The sequence below is a fragment of the Drosophila mojavensis genome, unplaced genomic scaffold, assembly GCF_018153725.1.
Source record: "Drosophila mojavensis isolate 15081-1352.22 unplaced genomic scaffold, ASM1815372v1 contig_81, whole genome shotgun sequence".
Classification (NCBI taxonomy): Eukaryota; Metazoa; Arthropoda; class Insecta; order Diptera; family Drosophilidae; genus Drosophila; species Drosophila mojavensis.
In genome coordinates, this window is record NW_025318907.1 from 250,598 (window position 1) to 277,606 (window position 27,009).

The 27,009-nt window shown below is 36.3% G+C and overlaps 1 protein-coding gene across 7 annotated transcripts; it reads left to right on the top strand.

The window, feature by feature from the left end:
• Positions 1–127: 127 nt before the first annotated feature.
• Positions 128–26,716, top strand: LOC6580317 (atypical protein kinase C). 7 transcript variants are annotated; one of them, XM_044011168.1, is made up of 10 exons: positions 128–447; positions 1,560–1,919; positions 1,991–2,111; positions 20,654–20,704; positions 20,786–20,871; positions 21,863–22,819; positions 22,880–23,074; positions 23,903–24,024; positions 24,845–24,971; positions 26,566–26,716. In XM_044011168.1, exons 2-9 carry the CDS (start codon positions 1,710–1,712, stop codon positions 24,930–24,932), a joined length of 1,830 nt encoding a protein of 609 aa, XP_043867103.1. In that variant the 5' UTR covers positions 128–447; positions 1,560–1,709; the 3' UTR covers positions 24,933–24,971; positions 26,566–26,716. The 7 variants fall into 7 exon arrangements, with proteins under 7 accessions (XP_043867103.1, XP_043867104.1, XP_043867101.1 ...); XM_044011169.1 differs by lacking the exon at positions 23,903–24,024 and adding an exon at positions 24,606–24,721 and having other exon boundaries at positions 130–447; XM_044011166.1 differs by lacking the exons at positions 128–447; positions 1,560–1,919; positions 1,991–2,111 and adding exons at positions 14,005–14,687; positions 15,774–16,743.
• Positions 26,717–27,009: the final 293 nt, after the last annotated feature.

A 27,009-nucleotide genomic window follows, 5' to 3' on the forward strand; every position in this document is an offset into this window, starting at 1 on the left:
AGAGGGAATATGACTATTGATTCACTATTCAAACAACAATCGATTGAACTTTGAACGATAGATTTGAGCAATTTGCGCCATCGATAAGTATTTAAATGTCTGTAGTCCCACCATTAGTTTTCAGTATAAAACAGCGCAATTCGTTAGCAACATACAGCCACACTTGTTGCATTTGTATAAAATGTTACAATTATTTAAACAAAATTGATGGCAAACAAATAAGTGAAAAAGTGCGTGCGCTTAAACCGTTTTTATTTAATTATGTGTTACTTTTGAGTTTAGACTGCAATTAAGATTTCTGTTTCTGTGCCGTGCCGTGTTCCGTTCGCCTTAGTATTTTCTCTAAGTGTGTGTGCGAGTGTGAGTGAGTGTGTGTGAGAGTGCGCTTATTGCTATTGCCTTGTGCGGCGGCATTTTTGGTTAAACAAATTACGACGACTAACAAAAGTAAGCATAATCAGGTGAAATTAAGTAAAGCGACGGCTTATTGTCTTGCAAAAAATACGAACGTAAATAGAAACTCAAGAAAGCGCAGATTTGCTAAATGCAAATGAGTCAAAGAGAGAAGAAAAGAGGAACCAAAAAAATACAGGTTGTCGCGGCTACGCTTTGGCATTTGTTGGCTTGGCTTGGCTCTCGGTCTGTTGTTGTTGTTGTATTGGACTGCCTGCCTTTTTAGTTGGTCAATGCACGGCGTTAATTAAAGCTGTATAAATTCTCGCAGTTTTGTGGGCCGAGGGTTGTGTTTGCGCAATAAGTATGCTTAACATTGTTGTTGTTGGTGTTGTGTTCTAATTTTCTTCATTATTTTTTATTCTTTTGCCTTACTCTGAGAAGTGGGCGTAACGCCTTTTACCAGTTGATGCTATGAATCATGGCATTGCAATGTTAGTTGGCAGCAAATAAAAAATATACTTACGGCGCAAGCAACAGCAACAACAACAGACAGACACCTGTGGCATCTTGTTTATGTTGGCAGCAGCTTGAACCGGTGCGGTTCAAAAGTCAAATTTGACAGCTGCGTGGCGCATCCTAAAATGAGATTTGAATTAAAAAAGCTCTGAACGAGAGCAATAGATGAAAAGCGTTTCATCGTAAGCTTTAACGCGCGCGTGTGTTCATGTGCTCATGTGGCTGTGTATGTGTGTGCCTTGTTGTTGCATCTGCAGCGGGCTGGAGGGAAAAGAGAATGAAAAAACGCTGTTAATCCAATGTTGAAGCACTGCATAACAGCGCTGTTAAATATAACATTGAATCTGTTAAAGTACTCGAAGTTAAAATGAAATTTTAAATATTTATTATACTTTAAAAAGTATATATAAAAAGTATATAATTAAAAAAAAAAAAAAAAATATTATTCAAAATTTATATATTATTTATTATATTGTCTATAATTTTAATCCAGGCAGCTCATAACAAACAAGATAACATTAATATGTTAAAAATACAAAACGAAATAAAATCTATTTATTAATATTACGTATAATATAATTTTTTTTCTTTTTTTTTGTTAATATATTTTTTTTAATAATTTTATTTATAATTCTATATGCTTTCAGTTTCGTTAACTGTGATTTCTGTGCTCGTTTTTTGACTACAACGTTAAGGATAATAAATATATCTAGATATTGAAAGAAGCGCTCAATAAATTTTACGGACAATCAGTTCACGCCTCCGTCTCAATTGTCGTTCTGTACGTTTCCGTCCCAATGCAGAAAATGCCCTCGCAAATTTTAAACGATGGCAGTGGGTCTGGCAGCTTGAACAATGCGGCTTCATTGCTGGGCGCTTCCCCAAATGCCATTACAGTGAAGACTGCCTACAATGGTCAAGTGATCATAACGACCATAGACAAAAACATTACCTACGAGGATCTATGCTATGAGATACGCAATATTTGTCGCTTTCCCATCGATCAGGTGATTTAGATTATATTCGTGTTCATCTATATGTTGATTTCATTACAATTGTGTTTTACTGTCTGTTATAGCCCTTTACCATCAAGTGGGTCGATGAGGAGAATGACCCGTGCACCATATCAACGGACATGGAACTGAATGAAGCCATACGATTATACGAGATGAATTACGATTCCCAGCTAGTTATACATGGTAAGTGAAACAGTTTAGCTTATCGTATATATGTATATCAATGTATAATTATATGATATACATACATAAATATATATTTATTATACTGTAAGTACATTATTTGCTTAATAAGATAAGATGTTTTTATAATTCCACGTAATATTGAAGACACAATGCGAAAAGTTATGTGTCACTCGTGTGGCTTATTCTTGGATGTCGTAAGGCATAAGAAATATTCAGATTCTTAGAAATACCTATGTAAAAACAATCAGATATTTTAATACATATATATATAAAAAAAAGATATATATTCAAACTTTTACATATTCACTTCACACATCATTTCATTATCAAAGTAATTGAAATATAAAAGCTTTTTCTTATAATATAAATGATTGTAATTATGATTATTATCTTTACCTGAATGAAATCTATGCATCCTTTTCATATTATAGAGGTGCATATATATTTATTCCAAGTAATCATAAACTTACTCATTTATATTATGTGATTATGCTTTTACAGAGTTTGTTTGTTTTTTTTTTTCCCCTTTGCAAACTTTGCATATATTTGTAAATTATATTTGGAATGCTTATTTGTTAATGCGCTCCACGTGTTGGCTAAATGCATTTTGCCAAGTTAAGTTAAAGTGCGCCAGTTGGCTTTATGCCTGGTGCAGTCTGTCTTTAGGCCCCAACTGTTCATAAATTGAGTTTTTCTTTTATTCTAGTAAAAGCTTTATGAAAGTAAAAAAACTATTTAATTTACAGATTCAATTTGTAATTATTAAAAGTGCTTATCGAAAATTATAGAATATGTATATACTGTATGTATATACTGTATTACAAATAATAGTTAAGTATGATATAATATAAATATCATCTATATCAATAGTTTATAAAACAAAATTCAATTCCTATAGAGAGCTTCATAAGATTGGTAGTTTTTGAGAGTTGGGTAAAATATATCAAAATCTTACAGTTTGCCTACTTAAAATGCTCATATACAAGTTTTAATAATTAAGGTTAAGTAGTTCCAATGTTAACATATTAAATAAAATCATATTTATAGTATTATATAATTCTTATGCCTTCTCCAATGTGAAGATATATAAATGATATTCGGAACATTTTCTAGAGCGTATAGCTCTGATTATAAATCTTATAAAATAAGTTAAGCAAGCTTTAAAATATAAATAAATCTTAAAGTTAAATATGATTGAAAGAATTTACATTTACCAACTCTAAATGGTTTCTTGGACTAGTTCCACCCATAATAATGTAAACAAAACCCGTTAATTAAGCAGTAAATTTATAAAACGAGCATGTTTTTGGCCACAACAATTCTTTGAATTGTGGCTTAGGTACATGTGTGCATAGCTAAAAAGGGATTTGTTTTATGTTGCCAAAAGGATGTTGTTAGTTGGGGCGAGTAAATAACACACACACACACACACACATGCACACACATTTTGCGTTTGTTTGGCTTAAGCAAAAACTATGCAAAAGTTTGCTATAATTTTGTTTTAAATTTCAGAAATTTCATTACACACGTTGGCGTTCATTGGCGCCTGTTGAAGTAGGTCGCCTTGCCTGCTGGGCCTTTAGGTATATGTAGCACAATTTAACCGCAATTTTGTGCACAGTTTTAGCCTGGTTAAACAATATGCTGCCGCTGCTGCTGCTGCTGCTGCTGCTCGTTGCTTTATTAGCTCAATAAACCGTGGCTGGCATTGCCTTTTGGCTTACGCCCGCAGCTCCCTGTGGGCCGACAGCATGCGCAAATTCAAACAGCAGTCGGCCATGTTAATAACATAAAATATTAATTAACTTGTGCAGGCAAATACACTATAGACACACACACACACACACACACACACACATACACACACACTCCGTTGGCTGCTGGCTAAATGTTTCAGCTCGTCTTTGCTCCTTTAGCAGAGTTTACTGCTTTCGCTCGTATCTCTCCTGTCTTTTCGCTGCTGTTCTTAAATGTTTTTTTTTTTTTTTTTCCCAGTTGCTGTTGCTCTCATCATATCTGCCCTTTGACCCGATTTGCTGCTGCCGGCTTCGTTTATAATTCATTATAATTAAATTGTTTGCTGGCAGCTCGGTTAGCTGCGTTTTCAAAAATTCAATTTTTCTGCGGCGTATTTGAGCTGCTTAGGCAGTGCAAGCACGCCTCAAAGCATACACACACACACACACACACACACACACACTCACACTCAGTCACTCACATACTCAGGCACTCCATCTGCTTAGTTAACTGTCTGCGCTTAATTATCCTTGCCGCAAAAAGTTTTTGGCTTTCGCCCCATTCGAAATTTGCCTAATGACAAAAACAAAATGTTTCGACAACAACAATAAATAACTGTAAAACACGTACAACAACAAACAAACAAACAAACAACAACAAAATGAGACAACACCAGAATTTTATTATGTTTTTGCTACCAAATTAACATTTTACAGGCTTACAGTTTTTTGTTTTTATTTCTTTTGCTTTTAACTTTTTTTCGGTTTCTTGCAATTAGTAAAAAAGGGCTGCTTAACTCTTAATACATTTTAATTTAAAATTTGGCTGTAAAGAGTCTATTTATTATAGAAGCTTTACGAGAAATTTTAGAATTTCAAAGAAGTAAAAATTATTTAAGTAAAGTTTTATTTTTTTCTAACAAAAATTAAAGAGTTTCTCTTTTGATTTTATTATACATAAATATGTACAATATTTTGCCAATTTTTTGTAAGAGGGCTAAATTAAATATATATATATATAAAAATAAATCTAAATAAAATAAGTATTAGGGTACTATTTGTATTATTTTTTTTTTTTTTAATAATAAATGGAAAATTTATATTCATAAGAAAGTCAAATTTGATGAAAACAAATTATTAAATACTATATAAAAATTTAAAATAAAAGTAAGCATAAAAACTAATATATTTAAGATAACAAAATCTTTATTTAAATTTCTAGAGTTTTTTTGTATGACATTTTATTATATAATAATATCGTTGTTACCGAGTACAAACTGTACTTCCCTAATTATGCTCAACTATATATTTTTTAGTTTTCCTAGCCGAAAAGTTCAATGTTTGCTTATCACTTAACCGTTATCTATATTTGATTTATGAATAGAAGTTGGGGTTTATAGAGATACCGTTTGGAATGCTCAAATTCTAATTCATGCTTCGAAAGTTTATCGTGTTATTACGGCCGGTGTTTGCTTTGTGGTCGTTTTTTCGCTATATTCTCTTTTTGGGTTGCTGTAAATGGCAAAAAACTGAGTTCAGCTGGCATAAAGAAATGGAAGGAGGAAAAAAAACTAGCAGATATAATTTCGCCACCGCGAAACACTCAACAAAGTTTGAAATGTTTTAGGTGCTTTTTTTTAGCAGCAGAAACAGCATTCCGGCTTCCTGGTTGTCCTCTACATATTTCTATCTATGTATATTTCCAGGATTTGTTGTACTTGTTGTTGTTGTTGAGGTTGTTGTTGTTTTCTAGCCACGTGTGAAAAAATGCGGCTTAAAATGTATTAAAAGCATTTTCTGTGCGGTTTCTCTCCGGCTCCAGTCTGTGTGCTAACATATTATGCTACTACTACTACTACAAGCACACACGCACAGTGGCATACAGAGACACACATTTACATGCATATACATACATGCATAAACTCATACAAGCGCCTTAAAAGCATTACACGACGCGACTGTTGATGTTTTGCTACCTTTGCATGTTTGTTTTTGTAGTTATTGTTATTGCTACAGTTGTTGTTGCTGGTGCTGTTGCTGTTGCTGCTGTGTGTTGATTAGTAAATGGCCGTGTGTGTGTGTATGAGTTTGTGTGTGAGGCTAGCGTTTTTATAAGTCGTTGTTTTGGTTGCCTTGTGTTTTGTATTCTACCTTCCGGTTTCATCTCCGGCTAACAATGAAGCGTCTGCCCTCTCTGGTACACGCGCTCTCTCTCTCTTTCTCTCAGTTGCTTTTCGCTTTATCTCAATGCCTGTCGTTATAATTTATGCGCCTGCAATATGGCAACGCTGCCCACATGCACACATATACACACAAACATACACACACACACACGACAAACTTTATCCAGGCGTACAAGCTTTGAAACACATAAGGTCGATATACAAGATGCCCTCACGTCAGAGCGAGATAGACAAGAGAGAAAATTTCCCTTGTCAATAGCGGTGACTGTGAAATAACACAAAAAGGAAAAAACAGCTGAGCGCTGGCTGGCTGGCTGGTTGGCAGGCTGGCAGCATTGCCAGCTAAGCTTTTGAGTGCGCTCAATGGCTGGCAATGCTGCGCCGGCGTTTGGCTTTTACTAGGCGGGCGGCAGCCAAAGTTTCAAAGGAAGTGAAATTGAGCGCAAGTGCAGGAGCAGAACTTTAAAAGGCGTCCGGTGCTGTTATTGCTGTTGTTGTTGCTGCCGCTGCCTGCGTCACCTGACATTGAACAGCGGGCAGACCCACACACACACACACACATACATAGACCTTCTCTCCATCCGTGTGTGTGTGTGCGAAAATATCCCTAGCAAAAGTTTTGGACTGCGTCGGCATTCGCCGTCCTGTCGCAACACTCGCGCCGTAACTGTTCGCCTGTCTGGTAGTGCCGTGCGGAAAGAATAACACGGGCCGCATAAAGAAAGAAGAAAAAAAAGCTTCGCGTTTTTTTCCTGCTGTTGCTAACGTCGCGTCGTCGCGAAAAGCAAATATACCAAACCAATACACAAACGCATACACGCACACACAAATTATACATAATATAATATAATATAACATATATATTTACAAATATATAAACTGAGTGAAATTAACTAAAACGTTGCCAATTGTCAACATAAAGAGCCAAGTGAAAAGCCAAGCTAAAGGGTTTGCTAATTTCTGTTTTAAAAACTCCAACTTCTTGCTGCAAAAAAAGAAAGAAAAACGAAGTAAAAAAAAAATTGAATGAAAAAAATCAATTGGCCGAAGGGAATATATATATATCAATATTTTGTTGTTGTATTATTTTTTTTTTGTTGGCTGGATCGGCTTGGCTATTCGATTAGTTTGCAGTCGTTGATGCCCCCGCCCCGCCCCCGCACATTGCTGTGTGCAACGGGGCGTATGAATGCTGAGCTGATCCGAATCGAAATCCAAATATATTTTATTGTATTTATGCGGTCTTTGCATCGCTTGAATAATTCAAATGCTTGAATGAAACGGAATATTTTTACGAAGTTGAATTGGAGTGTGTAATTAAGTCAGTTGTTTGTAGGTTGGATTGGCAGGGAATAGAAATTGTTTGATTTAGAGAAATTTAAATAGGAAGCAGTTGATGTGTTTATTAATTGGAATTGTTTTAGTATGAAGTGTGCTGAGTTTATTAAACTTTTATTACATATATTTTATTATAATTGAGTAGTTGAATCAGAAATATTTTAAGTAAAGAGCAGCTTATGTGTTTTTAATTGAAATTGATTTTATATAGAATATTTGCGAAATTCATATTAATACTATTATTATTTTCTTTCTATTGCAACTCAATTTAAAATACATTTTATTATATTTACATTTTTTATGTCCTAACAATGTAATTGTTTAAAGTCTTTTATTTCCATATCATACAAAACTTTAAACAATGTGCAAATTTCCTATTATTAATATTAATTTTAATTATGATTATCGTCAAGTAGTTAATTTAGAAAAATAATAATTAAAGAGCAGTTAATCTATTCATTCATTTAAATTGATTTAGTACAGAGCCTTTGATTATGATTGTATTTTTTTAAATAATTAATTTAGAGAATTATAAATAATAGTACAGTTGATGGGTTGGGAAATTCAATTATTAATATTCAAATAAATTATTATTATTTTATTACAATTATTTAAAGTAGCTGAAACTGCTTGATAAATTATTATTGACATTTCTTAAAAAATTTTTATTTTAAATAAATTCCTCTTATTTGTATAATATGATATGGAATATGTGCAGGAATAATAATATATTATTAGTACAGAATATTGACAATTTTTCTTATATATATAAAAAAAATATATTTTTAATATATTAATTTATATAACTTCCTGGTTTATCTTAAATTTGATTTAAAGAGATTTAATTTATTGCTAACAACTTTCTATAAAGCATCAGCTGCTTTCACTTGTATTTCTCAAATATTTATATATATATATGTATATATTTTTGTGACTTAAGATATTAGGTCGTCAGCTCGTCAGTTGTCATTAGCAGCGAATTGATCTGCGGGCAGAGGAGAATGCGTTGTCGCCCTTCAATTTGGGGCTTTACCCGCAAGGCATGTGTCATGTTTTACATTTGTCACTTAATCAAATTCCTGGGCTGCGACTGTGAATCCGGTTGATGTGAGCGTCGCACCTCATCGTCGTTGGCTTCAGTTTCAGCTTGAGCAGCAAAATCGAATCATTGATTTTCATTTGCTTCGCTGATTCGTTATTTCGGCTGCTGTGCCACAGCAGACACAAGCAAACAAACAAGCACACACACACACACACACACACACAAACATGCAAAGCAGACAGACAGACATTGAGGCGGCAAAGGCAGCAAAATTGAAAAAATGAAAGAAAACATCAGTATATTTCTCCTCTCTCTCTCTCTCTCTCTCTCTCTCTCTCTCTCTGTGTGTGTGTGTGTTAGCGGCCTTCTCACACCAAACTTGACCCTAGCAGGCATTTGCACTTCATCCAAGCGTTGATGACGCCGTCGCCTGCCTGCATTACCAGCCCGAAAGCTGTCTAGGCCAAAAAAGATGCCCAAATACTTGCTACTTGACCAGGCTAACACACACAACGTGTGTGTTTCTCCTCTGTGTGTGTGTGTGTGTGTGTGTATGTGTGTCAGTGTGTTGCCAAGACGCTGCAGGGCGCACAATTTGCTCTTGCTCTCATGCGAGCGAGACTCTCCCTTTCTCTCTCCCTCTCCCTCTCTCTCTTTCTGCTTTCTCTTTGTGTGCTGTGTGTGTGTGTGTGTGCAAATCAAATGCCCAAAATCGACAAATTTTGTTGGCCAAGCTGTCGCCTGCAAATGCGCTGCCATTTAAACTCGTTGTCGTTGTTGTTGTTGTTGTTGTCGCTAGCAAATCAACACATTTACATTTTGACATTGCATACTTTTTGGGGCTAGCTTAGCTCGAACAGCGCCCCTCAAATCCCTCATCCCCTGCTGTGGCCCAAAACTGGGCACATTATGATTGTTTGGCATATTTTAATGATGCCATTGGGCTTAATGAAATTATTGTTAGCACTCGGAGCAGAGCCGCACAGCCTGAACGACCTCTCGTCCCGTCACCGCCTGCTCCTCCTCCTCCTGTCCGGCCTCCTGTCCGGCCTCGTTTCGAATTACCTCCACGAGCGTTACTTAAGTATGCACATGACGTACATTTTGACATGGCCAGCTTCAGCATGCGCTGCTTTGGATAAATGTTGTTTCAGTGTTGCTTCTATTATTTTTTCTGACTCTTTTTTTTTTTGTTTTTTTGTTTTTTGCCTTTCTTACTTGAGTTCTTTCGTTCGTTCATTCTTATTTGTGGCGTGAAATTTTACAGTGCGAAGTGTTTCCGCTTTATGCGAAGGCGTCCAAAAATATCGGACGCAGGTGGCCCAGCAAAATGGCCAAACATTGGGCCAGGCCAGCCAAGCTGGCTCCCAGGCACAAGCACAAGCACAAGCACTTACAAATTTACGGTCCTTGCCGTCTCTGACGTCATTGGCAGGCAAATTTCGTTGTTGCTTAACACTATGGGTCAGAGCGGAGGCTGCCGCATAGCCAAAACGGAACGGAACACGAAACACACTAGAGCAATACACGGAACGTGGCTTTAAGATGGCCCCGCGTTCTCGTTGTTTTATTTATCGTTATTATCGCTTGGAACTTGAGTGGATTTCGCTGGGGCGTGTCCCGATAAACATCAGCGGCTGACTGCGCTCCGTGTGATGTAAGGCCATTGTTTGCAGGCCCTTAAGCATTGTTGATTTGCCAATTTGCTGAAGTAGCATCGTCGCAGCTAGCCAGCTGGCTATTGTTGTTGAATTGATACTTTGGCTCGGCCATCATTTAATCAGTGAACGTTGACTGCCATTCAATAATAATGGACTCGAAGCATATCATAATGCATTAATTATCTATCTATTATCTTAAGGGGTTTTGGGCGCTGTCGCAAATTATCCTCCCTATTGCTTAGTATTGTCTGTATCTATCTCTTTGATTGATTGGGGCCATTAGCAGGCATTGCGTTTCGTTAGGTTTGTTGTTGACAATTTATGCAATTACGTATCACTCAGCATGCTTCACATCAATTTCCACTTCGATTACGTGTCGTATGAGTAATGTTTGCTAATGTGCTAATCCGTAAAGCTACGTTGGAGCTTGTTGTAGAAGCTTCAAAGTATTATATGGCAAATGGAAATGGTTTCAAGTTATTAAAAGTTTCTAAATTATTTGTGTGACTTATACCCTGTAATAACAACTTATAAAAGGGGTATATTAGAGTAGAATAATTTTTTAAAGTAACTAAATAGCAGCCTAGTTTGAGTTCAGTTTTTAAGTTTAAAGCAATATTAAAAATGAAATAAAATACACACGCAAAGCTTTAAATTTTTAATAGTTATTAAATATATTTTTAATTTAATTCATAGTTAATTTTCTGTTGTGTTTTATTTTATTTATTCAAATCAACCAATAATATTAATTTACAAAACTAAAAATAAAACTTAAAACTTTTGTAGTTAATAAATATATTTTATTTAATATATATAATATATTAATATAATATTTTAAATTTAATTTCTAATTTATATGTTTTATTTATTAATTTTTTTATTTTTGATTATTTATTTTAATTTAAAAACATATTTTCTTTTAATATTCGGCTTTATTGATTAATTTTGTTGTTATTTTAATCATTTATTCATATATATTTCTTTGTTTGACATTTTCAAGTAGTTGCGGTCTTCTGCCAGATTGGTCTATTCACATAATTAAAAGTACGGTTGAAAATTTTGAATACTCATTTACAAAGTGAAAGGGTATATTGGTTTCAGATAATGTTTGTCTTCCTATTGAAGCTTGGCTTGACATGTGGAAATTATGATGTATATATATATCATTATTTAATTAAGGCAGATTATCGCTTGACATTTAGTAAAAAGCAATTTAACCTTTTAGAGACTATGAAAGGGTATAATAAATATCTCTAATAATTTTGAGATTTTATTATACAAAAAAATCTGGAAATTATTAAAGTTACATAAAAGACCGCAAATAATCAGATTTACGCATATATTTGCAACTACTCCAATTACATGTAAAAATCTTACTCAACTATATCATAGATATTGAAGTTTTCGCTTTCGTAATCTATAATTGTATAAAGTTATTCTTAGCTCAATGTGCAATTAGATCATTAATTTGAAAACTTTGAATCGCAGCTTTGTCAACAATAATAAATAACTTGTTAAATGCCATAAATCCGTCGGCTATAAACACTCGGAGCACTTTTTCCATTGCAGAGATTATAATTAAAGACTCTTAAGCTAACGAATCAAATATTGTCCTTTTCAAGACAAAAGACAAATAGCCAAAAATTCATAATTTCACAACTTTCCATTGTTTGGCAGTGTATGTGTGTGGGTGGAAAAGTTTGTTTCATGATTTAATTGTGGAAAAGCTGGAAAAGTTTCTATTCCGAGGATTAACCTCGTTTTGTCAGCGGCATGGAGAACTGTACAGTACAGAGTCTCTCGTATAAATTATATTCACATTTTGAGTTTATTGCAGCGTCAAAGGATCTCTGGGGTTAGCCACTGATTGATTTACCGCACAAACTGTCGCTGTTTGGTGGGTGGCTGGGTGGTTCGTGGGGCTGCTGTTAATGCTGTGCAACTAACCAACTCAGTTGTCAGTTCATTCTGACAGGCAGTCGGCCAACCAGCCATCGCCAGCCAAGGGAGCCGACCAATATTCATGCTCCAATTGCACTCGCCAAACAATGCCTGGGAAGTGTGTTTATATTTAGCAAACGATGTTACCCAAAACACACGGCCACCCGGACGAGCTCTCGGTCGCTGTGGGTCTTTATATCTATTCCCAATTGGTTGAGGTCTTGCAGCATCAGCAGAAAAGTGGGGATCGACTGGCTTGTCACGACACAAACCACTTGCCTCAAGTGGATGCTGATGATGCGGCTGCTGTTGCTGCTGCTGCTGCTGCTGCTGCTGCTGCTGCACTGGGAGCCCGCCTCCTTGGTCGCCTCGTTAATCATGCGAATTATGCATGAAAGTAGAGTACTTAATTTCAATTGTCTCAACAAGCTACAAGACCAACGACAACGACGACAACAACAACAACAACAACGTCAAGTAGTTTCGATGTGACCTACCAATACACTTGAAGAAATTTTCTATTTACACTTGACTGCACTGGGGAGGATTATATTGCATAGTTTCTCGGGGCGCTCTGGGAGTAAAATTTCCCTGCGCAGTTTGGCTCTCGCTCTCTCGCTTTCTTTGTCTCTCCCAATTCGATTTGCTCTCTTGCTCTATATCGTTTCGACTCTCTCTATCTTCTTGGGCCTTCACACGCCTTTGACAATTTGCAGCAACTTGTGCGCTCGTTTGACTTGGGTTCAATTGTTTGTGATTGTCGCAGCGTCGCTGCTTGTGTGCGCGTCTCTGTGTGATTGTATGGCTGGCTGCTGTATGCATGTGTGTGTGTGTGTGTGTGTGTGTGTGCTCGAGTTTCTGTTTGTGTGCGCGCTTGAACAGAGTTGTCAGCTGTTTTGCTTGCATTACGCCGCTGCGCTCCCTTCACGTCTTTGCACAGTTTTGCTTCTTCTCATTCGTAGTTGCGCTGTGCTGCCCATTATTACACAATTTATATATATGTATATGTATATAGTTTTTTTTAGGTGTGGTTTCTGCGGCGACAGCCGCGTCTGCATGACGCCCACTGCCGGCAACGCCCCGAACCGCCCACTGCCTGCAGTTTTTAATCAATCATTTTAAACTATAGAATTTGCACGCCAGGGGGCGCAGCTGTCGCTTGGCTTTGAAAACTTTTGCATTGCATAGTTTTAGGCGGCCCGTGGCGTTGCCTGTGCTCAACTGTAAAATGCAGCAGCTGCACCAGCAGTTGGGCCTTGTCCCGATTCTATTCTTTTTCCTTTTTTTTTTTTTATACTCGCTTCTCGTAGCTTTCGTTTGTTATGTGCGCTGCCATGTGCCGCACAATTTGCACTTGGCCCAGCACAGTGGGATAGAAGTTGACAAATGGATATTTCATTGATTTGCTTAAATATTATTTATTGAAATGAATTGAAGAAATGGACTATAATTTTTTCGTTGACTGAAATTGGTTAGCATAAGGTTAATTTTTCAAAATATGTAATATTTTGTAATATATTTGTAAATTATTTATTTTATTTACATATTTTATTTATATTTTTCAAAATATATTTGATTTGTTTTTTTAATATCTATAATTATTTTTTATTATATATGTATTTTTATGTACATCTATTTTCATTATTATTATTATTATTATTATATATTTATTTGTTAAGGGCTTTTTATACATTTTATTCAAGTTAATTGTTTTAATTTGTAGGGATTTCATTAAAAGTTTTACTAATTATTTTAATATTATGTTATACAAGTTCTAAAAATAGGGGCTGCATAAACGATATTTTTCATTATTGATATGCAAATGAGAGCAGTCTTGACTTTGAAACTGCATTTAAATTTAAACACTTAAAATTTAAGATGTGTTCCATTTTTTTTCGCTCTTGCCTCACTGTGTAATTTGGTCAAAAGTTTTCATTCTCTTTGCCTTGCTTTGTAATTCAGTCTTTGTTGTGCTTGTTGACATTGCCAGTTTATGCAAATTTGCGGCAATTAATCGCAACGAACGGCAGCAGCAGCAGCAGCAGCAGCAGCAGCAGCAGCAGCAGAAGCAGCGGCAACAGTAAAAGTCAAGTGCAAAACAAACCGAACCGAAGCGAACTTTCTACGCGCCGCGTACAAAACTGAAATAGCAAAAACAACAACAACAACAGCAGCAGCGACAAACACACACGCGAATTATGGCTTGGGGCTATTGGTCCGCCACAACAGTGGATCGTGGACGCTCGCCACGGCGCTTGACGCAGTGCACGCCGTTGCCAGTGAATCTCGTGCAGCAGGAGGAGGAGGAGGAGCAGCAGCCGTCGTGTTTGCCACAACAGCAGCAACAACAACAGCCGCAACAGCAGCAGCAGCAACAGTCGCAGCAGTCACAGACCTGCCCCAGCACCCCCTCGGCCAGTCAACAAGGCGGCGGCGGCGGCACTCTCTGCTACAGTCCCACGTGTCGTTCGCGCTGCTCTAGTCCCTGTCCGGGTTCGCCGTGTGGCTCAATAACGCCGCCGCCGCCGCCGTTGCTCACATCCTCGCAACAGCATCTCCATCAGCACTCAAACAAGAATTGCCCGGCCGCACAGCAGCTGCTCACGCACTTGGATTACGCGGCACGCAGACAGTCCCTGGATCAGCTGGACAGTCCGCAGGTACTGAACACGGTACTACAATGAACAGGGCACCAGAGCTGTGCACGGTGGAAACAGAATAAGCGTAGCCCACAAAATTGAGATCCATTCAAGTTGAGAAAAGTCTAAAAATATGCGATGAATAAGTAGAGAAAATTAACTGCAATTGCGTATGACTAGAAATAGTTGGAGGTAGAGAGATTTTTATATTATATTTTATCATTAACTGAAATTCTTAGTAAAGAATTTCTTTATTAAAGGAGATGCAAAGATAAAAGAAGTTAGCAAAGAAGTTGAAGATGTATATAAATATAGAATAATACCTTTTATATATTTTATATAGCACATATATATTATGTGATATATATTCTATCTGAAATTAGCAGAATATTGCATTAATATTGAAATTCGGGTAATATATTCTCAGAATCTCATTTCAATATAGTTCATACTCGCTTTTCTGCTATGGACCAAATAAATCCTTCAGTAAAAATAAATCAGGTTTTAGTTCCTACAAATTTTAATAAATTCTTTAAAAAATATATATAAATAGACATACAAAAAAAAATCTATAAATATAAAACATATATTTTTATAAACATCTATAGATTTTTTTATGGACATTTTTAGTTCAAAATAAATTAGTTTATCTTCTTATGCTGCGGATCTCCTTAAAAAAATCTATATAAATTCTTATACAAATATAAATTTTGTATAAAATATTCTAAAATTAATTTCCAAACTATTTTTAAAGTGAAAAGAAGGAAATTTTTCTTAAACTTGTGAAAAGTATATTTTTAGAAATTTTAAAATGAAAATACTAAACTACTACTAGCTTAGCTTCTGATCTAGCACAGATCAAATACATTTCATCAAATATTTTAATTCCTCATTGAATCGAAATAAATCCTTTTAAAATGATGTCCAAGCCAAGAAGTTTCGAGGTCAAAATGCAAATTGCAGTAACAGTAAAGTAAATAAATAGTTGGTGTAATTGGAATATGTAACAACAAATTGAATGGGTAGTCAAGGCAACGAATGTTATGAATCATGCACAGCTCTCTCGCAGGAGTCGGGCGTAACAACACTGACATTTGTTCCTCTTTTTGGGTGCGACAGTCGAAGTACTTTGATATCCAGGCCAATCAGCTGTCGGACATCATGTGCCGCGGCGCGGTGGTCAGTTCCATACAGTCGGCCAATAATACGCTGACCAGGGGCGTCTCGCTGCACAGTCGCAGCGGTAGCGCCCATGGCAGCCATCACAGTCACAGTCACCATGGCAGCGCCCACGGATCGTTGGGCTGCCTGCAGGGCGGTGTGGGAGTAGGCGTGGGCACAGGCAGCACCGGCAGCATTGGCATGATGTCTGCCAGTCACATTGATACCGGCGATTACGATGTGCCGCATCCGCATCCATATACGCATCACTATATGCAGACGACGGCATCCGTGACGCCGCCGCATGCAACGTTGAGCAGGCCGGGATCGGCTGGTGCCGTTTGCACCGGGCACGATTCGGGCTCGGATTCGAGCCAGGGCTGCGGTGGCTCCATCATGGGTGGCATGCTGGTCATGGGCCATGCCGGACACATGGGCAGCCTAGGACATCATAGTACCGGGAGCGGTTCGCTGGGTCGCTGCTCGAGCCGCTGTCACAACACCACCACCACCGATGACTCCGGTGGCGGCAGCAGCGGCGGCGGCGGTGGTGGTGGTGGCGGCGGCAGTGGTGTCGGTATGGGCACCACTGTTGCTGTCGGCGGCCCCGGCATGCTAATGGACTATCATCATGGCCATCATAGCGGCAGCGCTGGCAGCGGCCTAAACGGCTGCGGCGCCGGCGGCAGCATCGCTGGCGGCAGCATCGGCGGACGCAGCAGCGTCCTGGGCACCATACACAATGGCCACGGCCATCATCATCAGCAATACCATCACGAGTGCATCCACTACGAGCGGCTGCCTATTCCCGTGCCTATTCCCACGGTTCCCATGGGCGTTACGCAACAGCAGCAGCAGCAGCAGCATCAGATGCCCTCACAGCATCAACTGCAATCGGAGGAGGAGATCGAACCAGCCTATGCAACAGGTATAGTTTGAGGTTTGAGCGAAGATTCTCTTAATAACTTATGACTCTTACTCACTCAAGTATTAAAAAATGAGACAAAGCAAATATCAAATACTTTTATATATATTTATAAAAGCTATTTTTTATTTTAAATAAATTTTATTTTATTTTTAAATGTTTTGTAACTCATAATTTATTAGCCAAATTTACATTTTACTGAATGTTCAAAGAATGATTCGAGCTTTGTATCTTTCAAGATATAAATGGGTAATGAAAACTCAGTGTCAAAGCTGAAATATATCGATATATACATACATAACATATATGTAGAATATTTTATATTTTGAATAAAATACATTTTTGGTTTATACAAACTGAAATACAATATATTTATTTAATTTTTCTTTTGGTATTTATAAATTTATTAGCTTTAATTTGAGATAAATTCAAAAATCTTCTGAGCTTTGTACTTGAAAAACCTTAAACAATATTGAAAACATTCGTTTGCTAAAAATTTAACATAAATATTTATAGCAATAATTTTTTGAAGTTAGTTAAGCACATTTGAATATTATTTGATTGAACCTGAATGCAGAGAACGTTGTTTGAAAGTATTGCAAACTCGTTTTTATTCACGTTTATTTCGTGATAGACTCTTTTATTATTATTAGCTTAACTTAAGTTAATAATGCTAGATATATTATAAATGCGTATATTTATTTATACTGTGTATTGTTTAGGAAATGCGCAGTGGGCCAATATATAATAGGAATACCTAAGGAAGAATTTTTTAAATAATTTTTTTTCTTTAAAAAATAAAAATATTTTAAGTCTTACTACGCTTTTATGAGCATAGTTTTATATGTGATAAAGAAAAAAAAATTGTATTTATATTATATATTGTAATTATAGCAATATTATAATTGATGGGAAATATGATATACCGCCCCACTATTTTTATAAGCATTTATAAAAGTATGCCCTAATTTTAAAAATTCTTTCGCTATTAAAAAATATATATTTATTTATCTTAATATATTTAACCTTATTAATTATAACCATACAAATTAATGATTCATACATTCTTAGGCTATCTGCATTTTTAGATCTTAAAGAAATATTTTATTTTTATCAAATATCATAAAACAATTTATACATTTTATTAAGAGCAGTTTCTTAATAGACCTTGCTCTGATTATTAACTTAATATATGAAGTTAAGTATTTCTATTTTTTGTCAAATCTGCTAAGTTTATAACTGGATTGCAAAACCAGTATTATATGCTAGCCAAAGGTCTCTTGCGAATCTTTAACTATTTCTTATTAAGTTGTATTCCTATTTGAAATATGCCAATAAGAATTTTGCACTTCTTTCCAAACCACTAATTTCCAGCCCTGATCTTATCGTCTGCGCTTGTTCGTTGCGCTCTCACTTGCTCCCAATTAGTCTTCTGCACGTCGTCGTCGTCGTCGTCGTCGTTGTTGTCCGATTCTTGTGACATTTCAATAGCCTCTTGAGTCTGTTAATTCTGTTTTCTTTTATGCGGCTTTTTGTTGTTGTTCTTTTTGCCCCTTTTGTTGTACTTTTTGATTTCGGTTCTTTTGCCCGCGATTCGCTGCTTTGCCGCAGTTCGCAGCTGAAGCTCGCGCGGTTCAGACGGCTGTCGCGTGCCGCAATAAAACAAAATATTCATAAATTTAATTTTATTTTGTTGTGCATAATTTGTTTCACTTTGCTTTGTTGTTGCTGTGGTTTAACTAATATTAATTGGCAACAGTTGTGACGCCGCTGAACTGCCGCACAGAGACACGATGATCATCTGGAGCGGTTTCTGTGAGGCGGCCCAAATTTACAGCAGCCAAACGGCCAGTTTTATGAGCGGCGGCGTCTCGTGTTAGTATTGATCTGATGGAGCCACTTAAAGTGTCAATGGCTGTCTCTATTTTGATGCCACATTCGCGTGTGTGAGATCAGTGTGGAAGTATTTATGAATCAATAATAGACTCATTGACAGCTAATGGCCTTTACTTCAGCTTTACGATTTTTTTTGTTTTATTATAAGTATATTTGTTTTATCAGCATCAGTAATCAGTGTTTGGAAATATGCGTTGGTATTGCCATTGTATGTGTTATTTACATTTCACATAGACTCCACATGAATTGTATACTATGTCAGGTGTTTGAAGTGCAGACCAAATACGTTCCACATATATTTTATAGACATTTAATATAGCATATATAATGCACCTGCTTTCCGCTTACATTCCACATGCGTTCCACAAATGCGCGCTATATACATATATTCCACATGCTTTTCATATAGCTCAAGCATATTGCCTACATTCCACATGCGTTCCACACTCACTAAATATTCTAAATGCAGTTTACATAGCGAGTGCAAAAGCATACCACTTACATTCCACATGCGCTCTACGCGCTTATAACATCCCAAATACATTCCACATGTATTTCTTTTATATGGCATATTCATATAAACTGCCTACCTTCCACATGTGTTTCACACACTTTATCACACCTTACACATGCATTTTATATGTCCTATACATTTGTTTCGCATATATACCAAATACGTTCCACATATATTCCACATACAATTTGTACAGCGTATAAATGCAGTGCACCTGCCGACCATATAAATTCCACATACGCTCCACACATTCATACCACATGCATTCCGCTTACTGCACAGGAACACACACATTCACACACACTCACACACATACTAACATAAGTACGCGACCTTCACACTTGCCCAGCCACTTAGTTCAATGACTAAACGAACTGCTGCATTACGCCGCGCCTTCAGTGGGCAAGCAAGCTACTTATATTTCCCAATATTTTCATCGGCTCTATAAATTTACAGTGTTATCTGAGGGCATTGAGTGTGCCTGGGTCTGTGGCTTTGGCTATAGAACAACACCCATACACCTAGCACAAGCCAAACAAATTTTGTCATCCATATCACAGTGCGGCTGATAAGGCTGGCAACACAGAGCAACAGCAACAACAACAGTTATATGTATCTGTAGCAGATAAACGCCTACCAGATATGTACGCTCGTACGTAATGTAGGCAGTCGATAGATAGCTGATATGGCATTAGAAACTGAGAATTCTAGGTCAATGCAAGGCATGGACTCTACTCCGTACGGATTGTCACAATTTTACGGCCTTGTGGCAAGTCAAATGATGAAAGAACCAATTGAATACGATCGATGTAGCTGTAGCGAACATCATCATCATCATCATCATCGTCATCGTCATCATCAACATCAACTCTTTGGTGCTGCGAACAATTGAGCTCAATTGAGACACTAGACACTGAGGGAATCGTTGTGTTTGTTGCTTCTGTTGTCTCTTTGCCTGTACGGAAAACTTAATTAACTGAGGCAATTACTTGGAAAAACTGCTCAAAGAGCGCAGCGCTCTCGCCGGTTGTAGTTGACTTTTTTTTTTGTATTTTGTATTTTGTATTTTGTATTTTGTATTTTATACATGGTGCGTGGCCGTCGACTCCGGGAGATAAGAGTCGAGCGCTTACTGTTTGTGCGCCTCAGTCATGGAGTTGGTTCTGTCATGTTAACAACTCACATCAGACACACAATTCACTGGGCAAATGTGGCTGGGCAAAAATCCGTTTATAAGTAAAACAAAAAGTAGATAGATACAATAAAAATATATGTATATGTAGAGTAAATTTAATAATAAAAAGATTAATTCAATTTGCTGGGCTTAAAGCCCCGGCAGTCAATTAAATTGATAAGGCCAAACTCGAACATGGGCAAAGCAAATGGCCGTAAGCATGGCAAATAATTGAAAGTGAACAATTTGGCAACAATTATTCAACATTTATATTTGTATATAAACTAACAGTTAACAATTAACATTTTCCATAATTTGTATCTTTGCAGTATTTCCGAATGTTCCTCAAGCGCCCGGCTTGTCCTGCGATGGCGAAGATCGTAAGTAGCTAACCAGATGTGAATGCAATCCGATTTATTGTTTGCTTTTCTAATTATGATCTCCATTTCCGTCTTATATAGGCAGCATCTACAGAAGAGGCGCCCGCCGCTGGCGAAAATTATATCGCGTCAATGGACACATTTTCCAGGCCAAACGTTTCAATCGCGTAAGTTTGCCCACATGCTCGATATCTAATGAATATAGAGCATTGCACGCTGGTTAAATGCAATAAAAAGGCATGCATAATCAAGTGAAATAATGAGCAATAATAATAACAAACAATACTGTGATGATCTAATATTTATGATTAATCGAAATATCTTTTGCTTCACCTGTCGACTTTATAAACAACAATTTAAATAGTTTTCCAACAGGCAAAAACTCAGTTGCTACACAATTTGTTTTAAATTTTTACATAAACTTTAGTTTCCTTATCAATAAATTACAGAAGGCAGACACTTTCACATAATGATTATCATTGTTTTGTTTTACGTATATAATCAAAAATCTCTAGATAAAATTGTACAGTATTAAATCAATGCAATATTCGATTTATGAACAACAAATATTTAGTTTAAATATTTTAGTATGGATTGAATATAATTAAAAAATTAGTAAAGCAATTAAAAATAGTAAAAAAATATTAAATAATTATTTAAAAAATAAAAATAAAAATTTTAAATAAAATAAAATAAAATTCTTGAATAAGTTTTTTTTTATTAAAACTATATTCCAAATTTTAAATAACTAAAATAATTTAATAATATTTAATATTTTATTTATAAAGGAAAAATATTTTTAAATTATAATAATTATTAAATATTTCTTGCAATTTATTAAATATGCTTAAATCAGTATTACAAATTATTATATTAATATTTAAAGTTTATTCATGGCAATGCGTTTCATTAATTCTAAAAAAAATAAAAATTATTAAATATAAATCAAATAAATAAGATCATATTTAATAATTTGCAAAATTTAGTAATTTTATTATTTACATGAAGAAAATTAAAGTATTTATAAAATTGTAATTTTATCCATACAACATTTATTTAATTTTGCTTAATAATATTATCAATCCTATTTAATATATTATACATAATAGTAAGAAAAAATAATAATAATTAATTCCCTTTTGTATTCCCCTTTTGCAGCGTGCCTTCTGTGCGTATTGCCAGGATCGCATCTGGGGCCTGGGACGTCAGGGTTTCAAGTGTATACAGTGCAAGCTGTTGGTGCACAAAAAGTGCCATAAGCTGGTGCAGAAGCAGTGCACCGATCAGCCGGAGCCGCTGGTCAAGGAGCGCGCCGAGGAGGCAAACGATCCGATGCCGGTGCCACTGCCGCCGCTGCCATACGAGGCGGTTGCCGGCACTGGCGATGCGTACGAGTCGCACGAGCATGCGCATATTGTGGTGCCGCCACCGCCGGAGGACTCCATGGAGCCGGCCACACAGCGTCAGTATTCGTTGAATGACTTTGAACTGATACGCGTAATTGGACGCGGCAGCTATGCGAAGGTGCTGATGGTGGAGCTGAGGCGTACGCGTCGCATCTATGCGATGAAGGTGATCAAGAAGGCGCTGGTCACCGACGACGAGGACATTGACTGGGTGCAAACGGAGAAGCATGTATTTGAGACAGCCTCCAATCATCCGTTCCTCGTGGGTCTGCACTCTTGCTTCCAGACACCCTCGCGCCTCTTCTTTGTCATTGAGTTTGTGCGCGGCGGCGACTTGATGTACCACATGCAGCGACAACGTCGCCTGCCCGAAGAGCATGCCCGCTTCTACGCTGCCGAGATTAGTCTGGCATTAAACTTTCTGCACGAGAAGGGCATCATCTATCGTGATCTAAAGCTGGACAATGTGCTGCTGGATCATGAGGGCCACATAAAGCTCACGGATTACGGCATGTGCAAGGAGGGCATTCGTCCCGGTGACACGACCTCAACGTTCTGCGGCACACCCAACTATATTGCGCCAGAGATATTGCGCGGCGAGGACTATGGCTTCTCGGTGGACTGGTGGGCGCTAGGTGTGTTGCTTTACGAGATGCTCGCGGGACGCAGTCCCTTCGATATTGCGGGCGCCTCCGAGAATCCAGATCAGGTAAGTTCCATTGACTTATCATGATGTAACTCTCTAATAAATGCTGTTTGCCATTTGCAGAACACTGAGGATTATCTGTTCCAAGTGATTCTGGAGAAGACCATACGTATACCGCGCTCGTTGAGCGTCAAGGCTGCTTCCGTTTTGAAAGGTTTCCTCAACAAGAATCCCGCTGATCGCCTGGGCTGCCATCGTGAGTCTGCCTTCATGGATATTGTAAATCATCCGTTCTTCAAGGTCATCGACTGGGAGATGGTAAGTCCAAGGCCAACCTATGTGGACTCTATGTGTTTTTTTGTGTGTGTGTGTGACTGTGTGTTATTATGATGATGTCAGTGTTGGTAATAATGATGATAATCGTTGTGCTTCAAACTATTTAGCCTTTTTGAACATCTCCCATTGATGTGTTGAAAATAATTTTAAATATTTGTTTAGTTGAAGTGGAAGGGTCTATTATTCCCATGTGAGCTTACCATGTTTTCAATGTTTGTGAAGAGGAAAGTTTTTGTTGATGAAGCTTTTTTATTGATATTATGAGAAAATTGAAATTAATGTAGTTTACTTTGCTTGTAAACCCAATGGTTCTATCTCTTTAATGAGCTTTCTAAATTATCATACAAAATACAACAATTACAAACATCAGATTTAGATCAATTGTCATAAAAAATCCCAAAATTTAACTGTTAAGAGAAATGAGAAAAAGAAAGAGTTAGAGAGTTATCGTAAACGTATCTTATATATAGATAGATATTTATGGTATAGATAAGTAAGCGAAACAAAGATAAGAAAAAGGCAAACACAATATAATTTTTTTTTTTTAAATTGGCATTTCCGCAAGTTGAAAAAAAATCGATAATAATAATTACAATATATTCTATAGTAACTAGAAGAAAGGCAATTATAATCAGCAGAACCTCATAAATTGGAGACAGAACAAACATTTTATTGAACTTTATCTCAATTTACTAAAAGTTCCAAATCTATGTTAATTAATGTTGTGGTTATACTATTTATCAATATTGAGCCATTTGCTGTCATTTATAATACTAAGTGTTTACTATATATAATTTTGTGTATGAAAAGATTGCACAAAAGGAGGTACAACCGCCTTATATACCAAGCCTGGATCCTGGCGATCCTTATATGACAACAAACTTTGACGTTCAATTTACCAGAGAACCGGCTGAATTGACGCCAGATGATCCGTAAGTTTTGTGTCAAGAAAACAAAATGAAATGAAAAAAAAAAAAAAAAAAAACAACAAGAAAAAAAACAATGCCTTTTCTAGTTTTGGTTATTTTTTTCTAATTGTACCACGAAGCATGATACAATATCCCCCCCAAAAAAAAAAATATATAAACTGTAAAATAAATAATAATTTCATAGCATTAGTGGTCAGACTAACAGCAGGTAATGTTCGCTCTCAGCCACATTGTGTATCCGCCCGCTGTCCCCTCTCTTATCAGTAAAGAACACACGTTCCCCCTACCCCGCTCGCTCTATCTACTTATCATCATTATCATCATGAAAACACACACAGACAGACACCCACACACACACACACACAAACACATAGAACTCACACGGACATGCATTTGAAATGTGTCCTGAGCCTTATTGAATTTGATTTTTACGTTTGCCGAAATTGGCTGGCACTATCTTTAGCTATAATCATATTATTTTTACTATCTTTGCATATATATCCTGCGCGCACACACACATACACTCTCTCTCTCTATCTCAATATACGCACCACCAAACACATGCCAATTTCAACCTCATGCAGCTCGAACGCAAACAGGTTTCGCCTCCATTCAAGCCACGCCTAGACTCTGATCGTGATTTGGCCAATTTCCCGATCGAGTTTACGGGCGAACCAGTGCAGCTGACTCCAGATGATGAGTAAGTTTTTCCCATTCTATTTTCTTTTTCATTTTTGGTATTCCTTTCTATCCAATTCGACATTGATAATTTAACAAGCACTCAAATTTGAATTTCACTAATAAATTGTTCTTTTCCCATTAGCCATGTCATTGGCAACATCGATCAATCGGAATTCGAGGGCTTTGAGTATGTCAACCCCTTGCTCATGTCCTTGGAGGATTGCGTCTGACACCACGAGACGTGTGATTTGCATCCGTATAATATGCGTGTAAGTGAGAGATAAACGATATCAAATTTGGTTAAGTAAAGTCTTAAAATAAATATTTAATGAATTCCATTAGGGATCGGAATTGTTTTCCAAGGCTATGTAGATCGAAAAGTTTTTGGAATGTTTACTGATTGTTGACTAAACAAGTTCTAGTTTCTCTTTGTTGTAGATTTTAAATTATTTTAAATGGCTATTAGTCTTAAAGCAACCCTGGCTTCATTATTTTAATTTAGACTCTTCAGCAATTGCTCTTCTTATATCAAGTTCCATTGTGCGCTCACATTGTTTATGTCATTCAAATAAACTTTAATTGCGAGCTGTTTGTTTGACAAGCATACAAAGTTCTTTGCAAAAGCTTTACCAGGTATATTCATTTAGCTAACATGTGCAGGTAGTACGAAATTGGGTTTGTTGTGTGTTACAATGTACTACATAAAGTAAAATAAAAGAGGTGTAGGTTGAGTCAACGATTGCAAAAACGCTTTTAGCCATTTATTTGCATATGTTGCTCGACAATAGTAGGAACAGGTGGAACAGAAAGGTGGGGCATGTATCTAGCATGTTTCATGTATGAAAAATGAAAGGAGTAAAAAGAGAGAATGAATTGTCAGCGATTGTAGGTGTATGTACAGTATGAAATATAATAGAGCGTTCCCAGGTGACTAAATAAAGTACAATATAAAGTTTATAAAATACTGAAATTAAATATAATTATCAATTTAAATTAGAATTTACAAGTTAGCTTTTTTGATATATTGAATTTAAAAATTATGATATAAATAATTTATGACACAAATAATTAAAATAATAGTTTTTTAATATAAAATCTAAAAAAAAAGGGTTATAAATCTATAGAATATAATCAAATAAAATAAAATATAAATAAAATAAAAAATAAATAAATAAAAAAATAAATTACATAAATATGAATTCTATAATAATAAAATAAAAATAAAAATATATAGAAAGTCTAAAAAAATCGAGCAATTACATTGAGTATATTTATCAAATTAAACTAGAATTTAAATATTAATATTAAAATAAATTTATAAAATGCTGAAATTAAATTAATTTATTGATTGGTATTATTACGAAAAATAAGAAAATTAGCTTAAGAGAAAAAAAAAAAAAAAACTACATAAATTTAATAGTAATTTCTAATCATAGCTCACCGAATATCACTGCGCCGTTATACTCTTTACGCTCTGTTCGAGAAATCAACACAAGAATCATATTCAATCGTTCTTGCTCTGAGCTAGAGCCTTCGTTTCTTTTCGTTTTTCTGTTGAGCGCTTGGAGCTGAACTATTCGTGTGGCGCTCTTTTCACGAACATTAATTGGGAAACGATACGATTGGCGTTCGTTCAATGAGAGCGAGGGAAAAATCAGAGCGGAAAAAAGTTTTCTGTCCGATCTCCAACGAACTCGTTGAAGAACCGAAGCAATTGGTTGCTCTCAAACTTTTTTTGTCGGTCAGTCAGAGACAGTCAACAGTTATTTGCGAGCTATGTTTCTTATATATAGATATTCTTATACATATATAGATTTTGCAACTCTTAAAATATATATATACTAATAATCTGTATTATTGCAGCTTTATGGCGAGGATTCCAGTGATTATGATTCTGTGGCTGACGATTTGAGTCTCCTGCATTTGAATAGTGCGGGAGGCGCAGCCAATACCAATAATAATATAAGCCAGCAGCAACACTATCGCCAGCAGCAACAGCAGCAGCTGCCACAGGCGCAGCAATATCATCCATACCAGCAGCAGCAACAACAGCAACAATTGCAACAATTACAGCAGCAACAGCAGCAGCAGCAGCAGCAACATCATCATAATGGTAACAATAACAATCATAATAATCAAATGCAAGCAAATAATAATAAAAGTCTACTACAGCACATGTTTTGCCTTCCATTGAACTAATTAAAATAACGAATTAGATATTGAACAGCAACACGAGCAGCAGATAGCAGACAGCAACAACAGCTAGAAAGTGCAACAAAAATAATTCAAATATATAAAACACAAAAA

Excerpts from the sequence above, each read along its gene's own strand:
- LOC6580317 (XM_044011166.1), top strand. The coding sequence starts at position 14,214 with ATGGCTTGGGGCTATTGGTCCGCCACAACAGTGGATCGTGGACGCTCG. Across the intron at positions 16,744-20,653 it reads CGAACCAGCCTATGCAACAG|TATTTCCGAATGTTCCTCAA; the intron begins GTATAGTTTGAG and ends GTATCTTTGCAG. Across the intron at positions 22,820-22,879 it reads CCTCCGAGAATCCAGATCAG|AACACTGAGGATTATCTGTT; the intron begins GTAAGTTCCATT and ends TGCCATTTGCAG.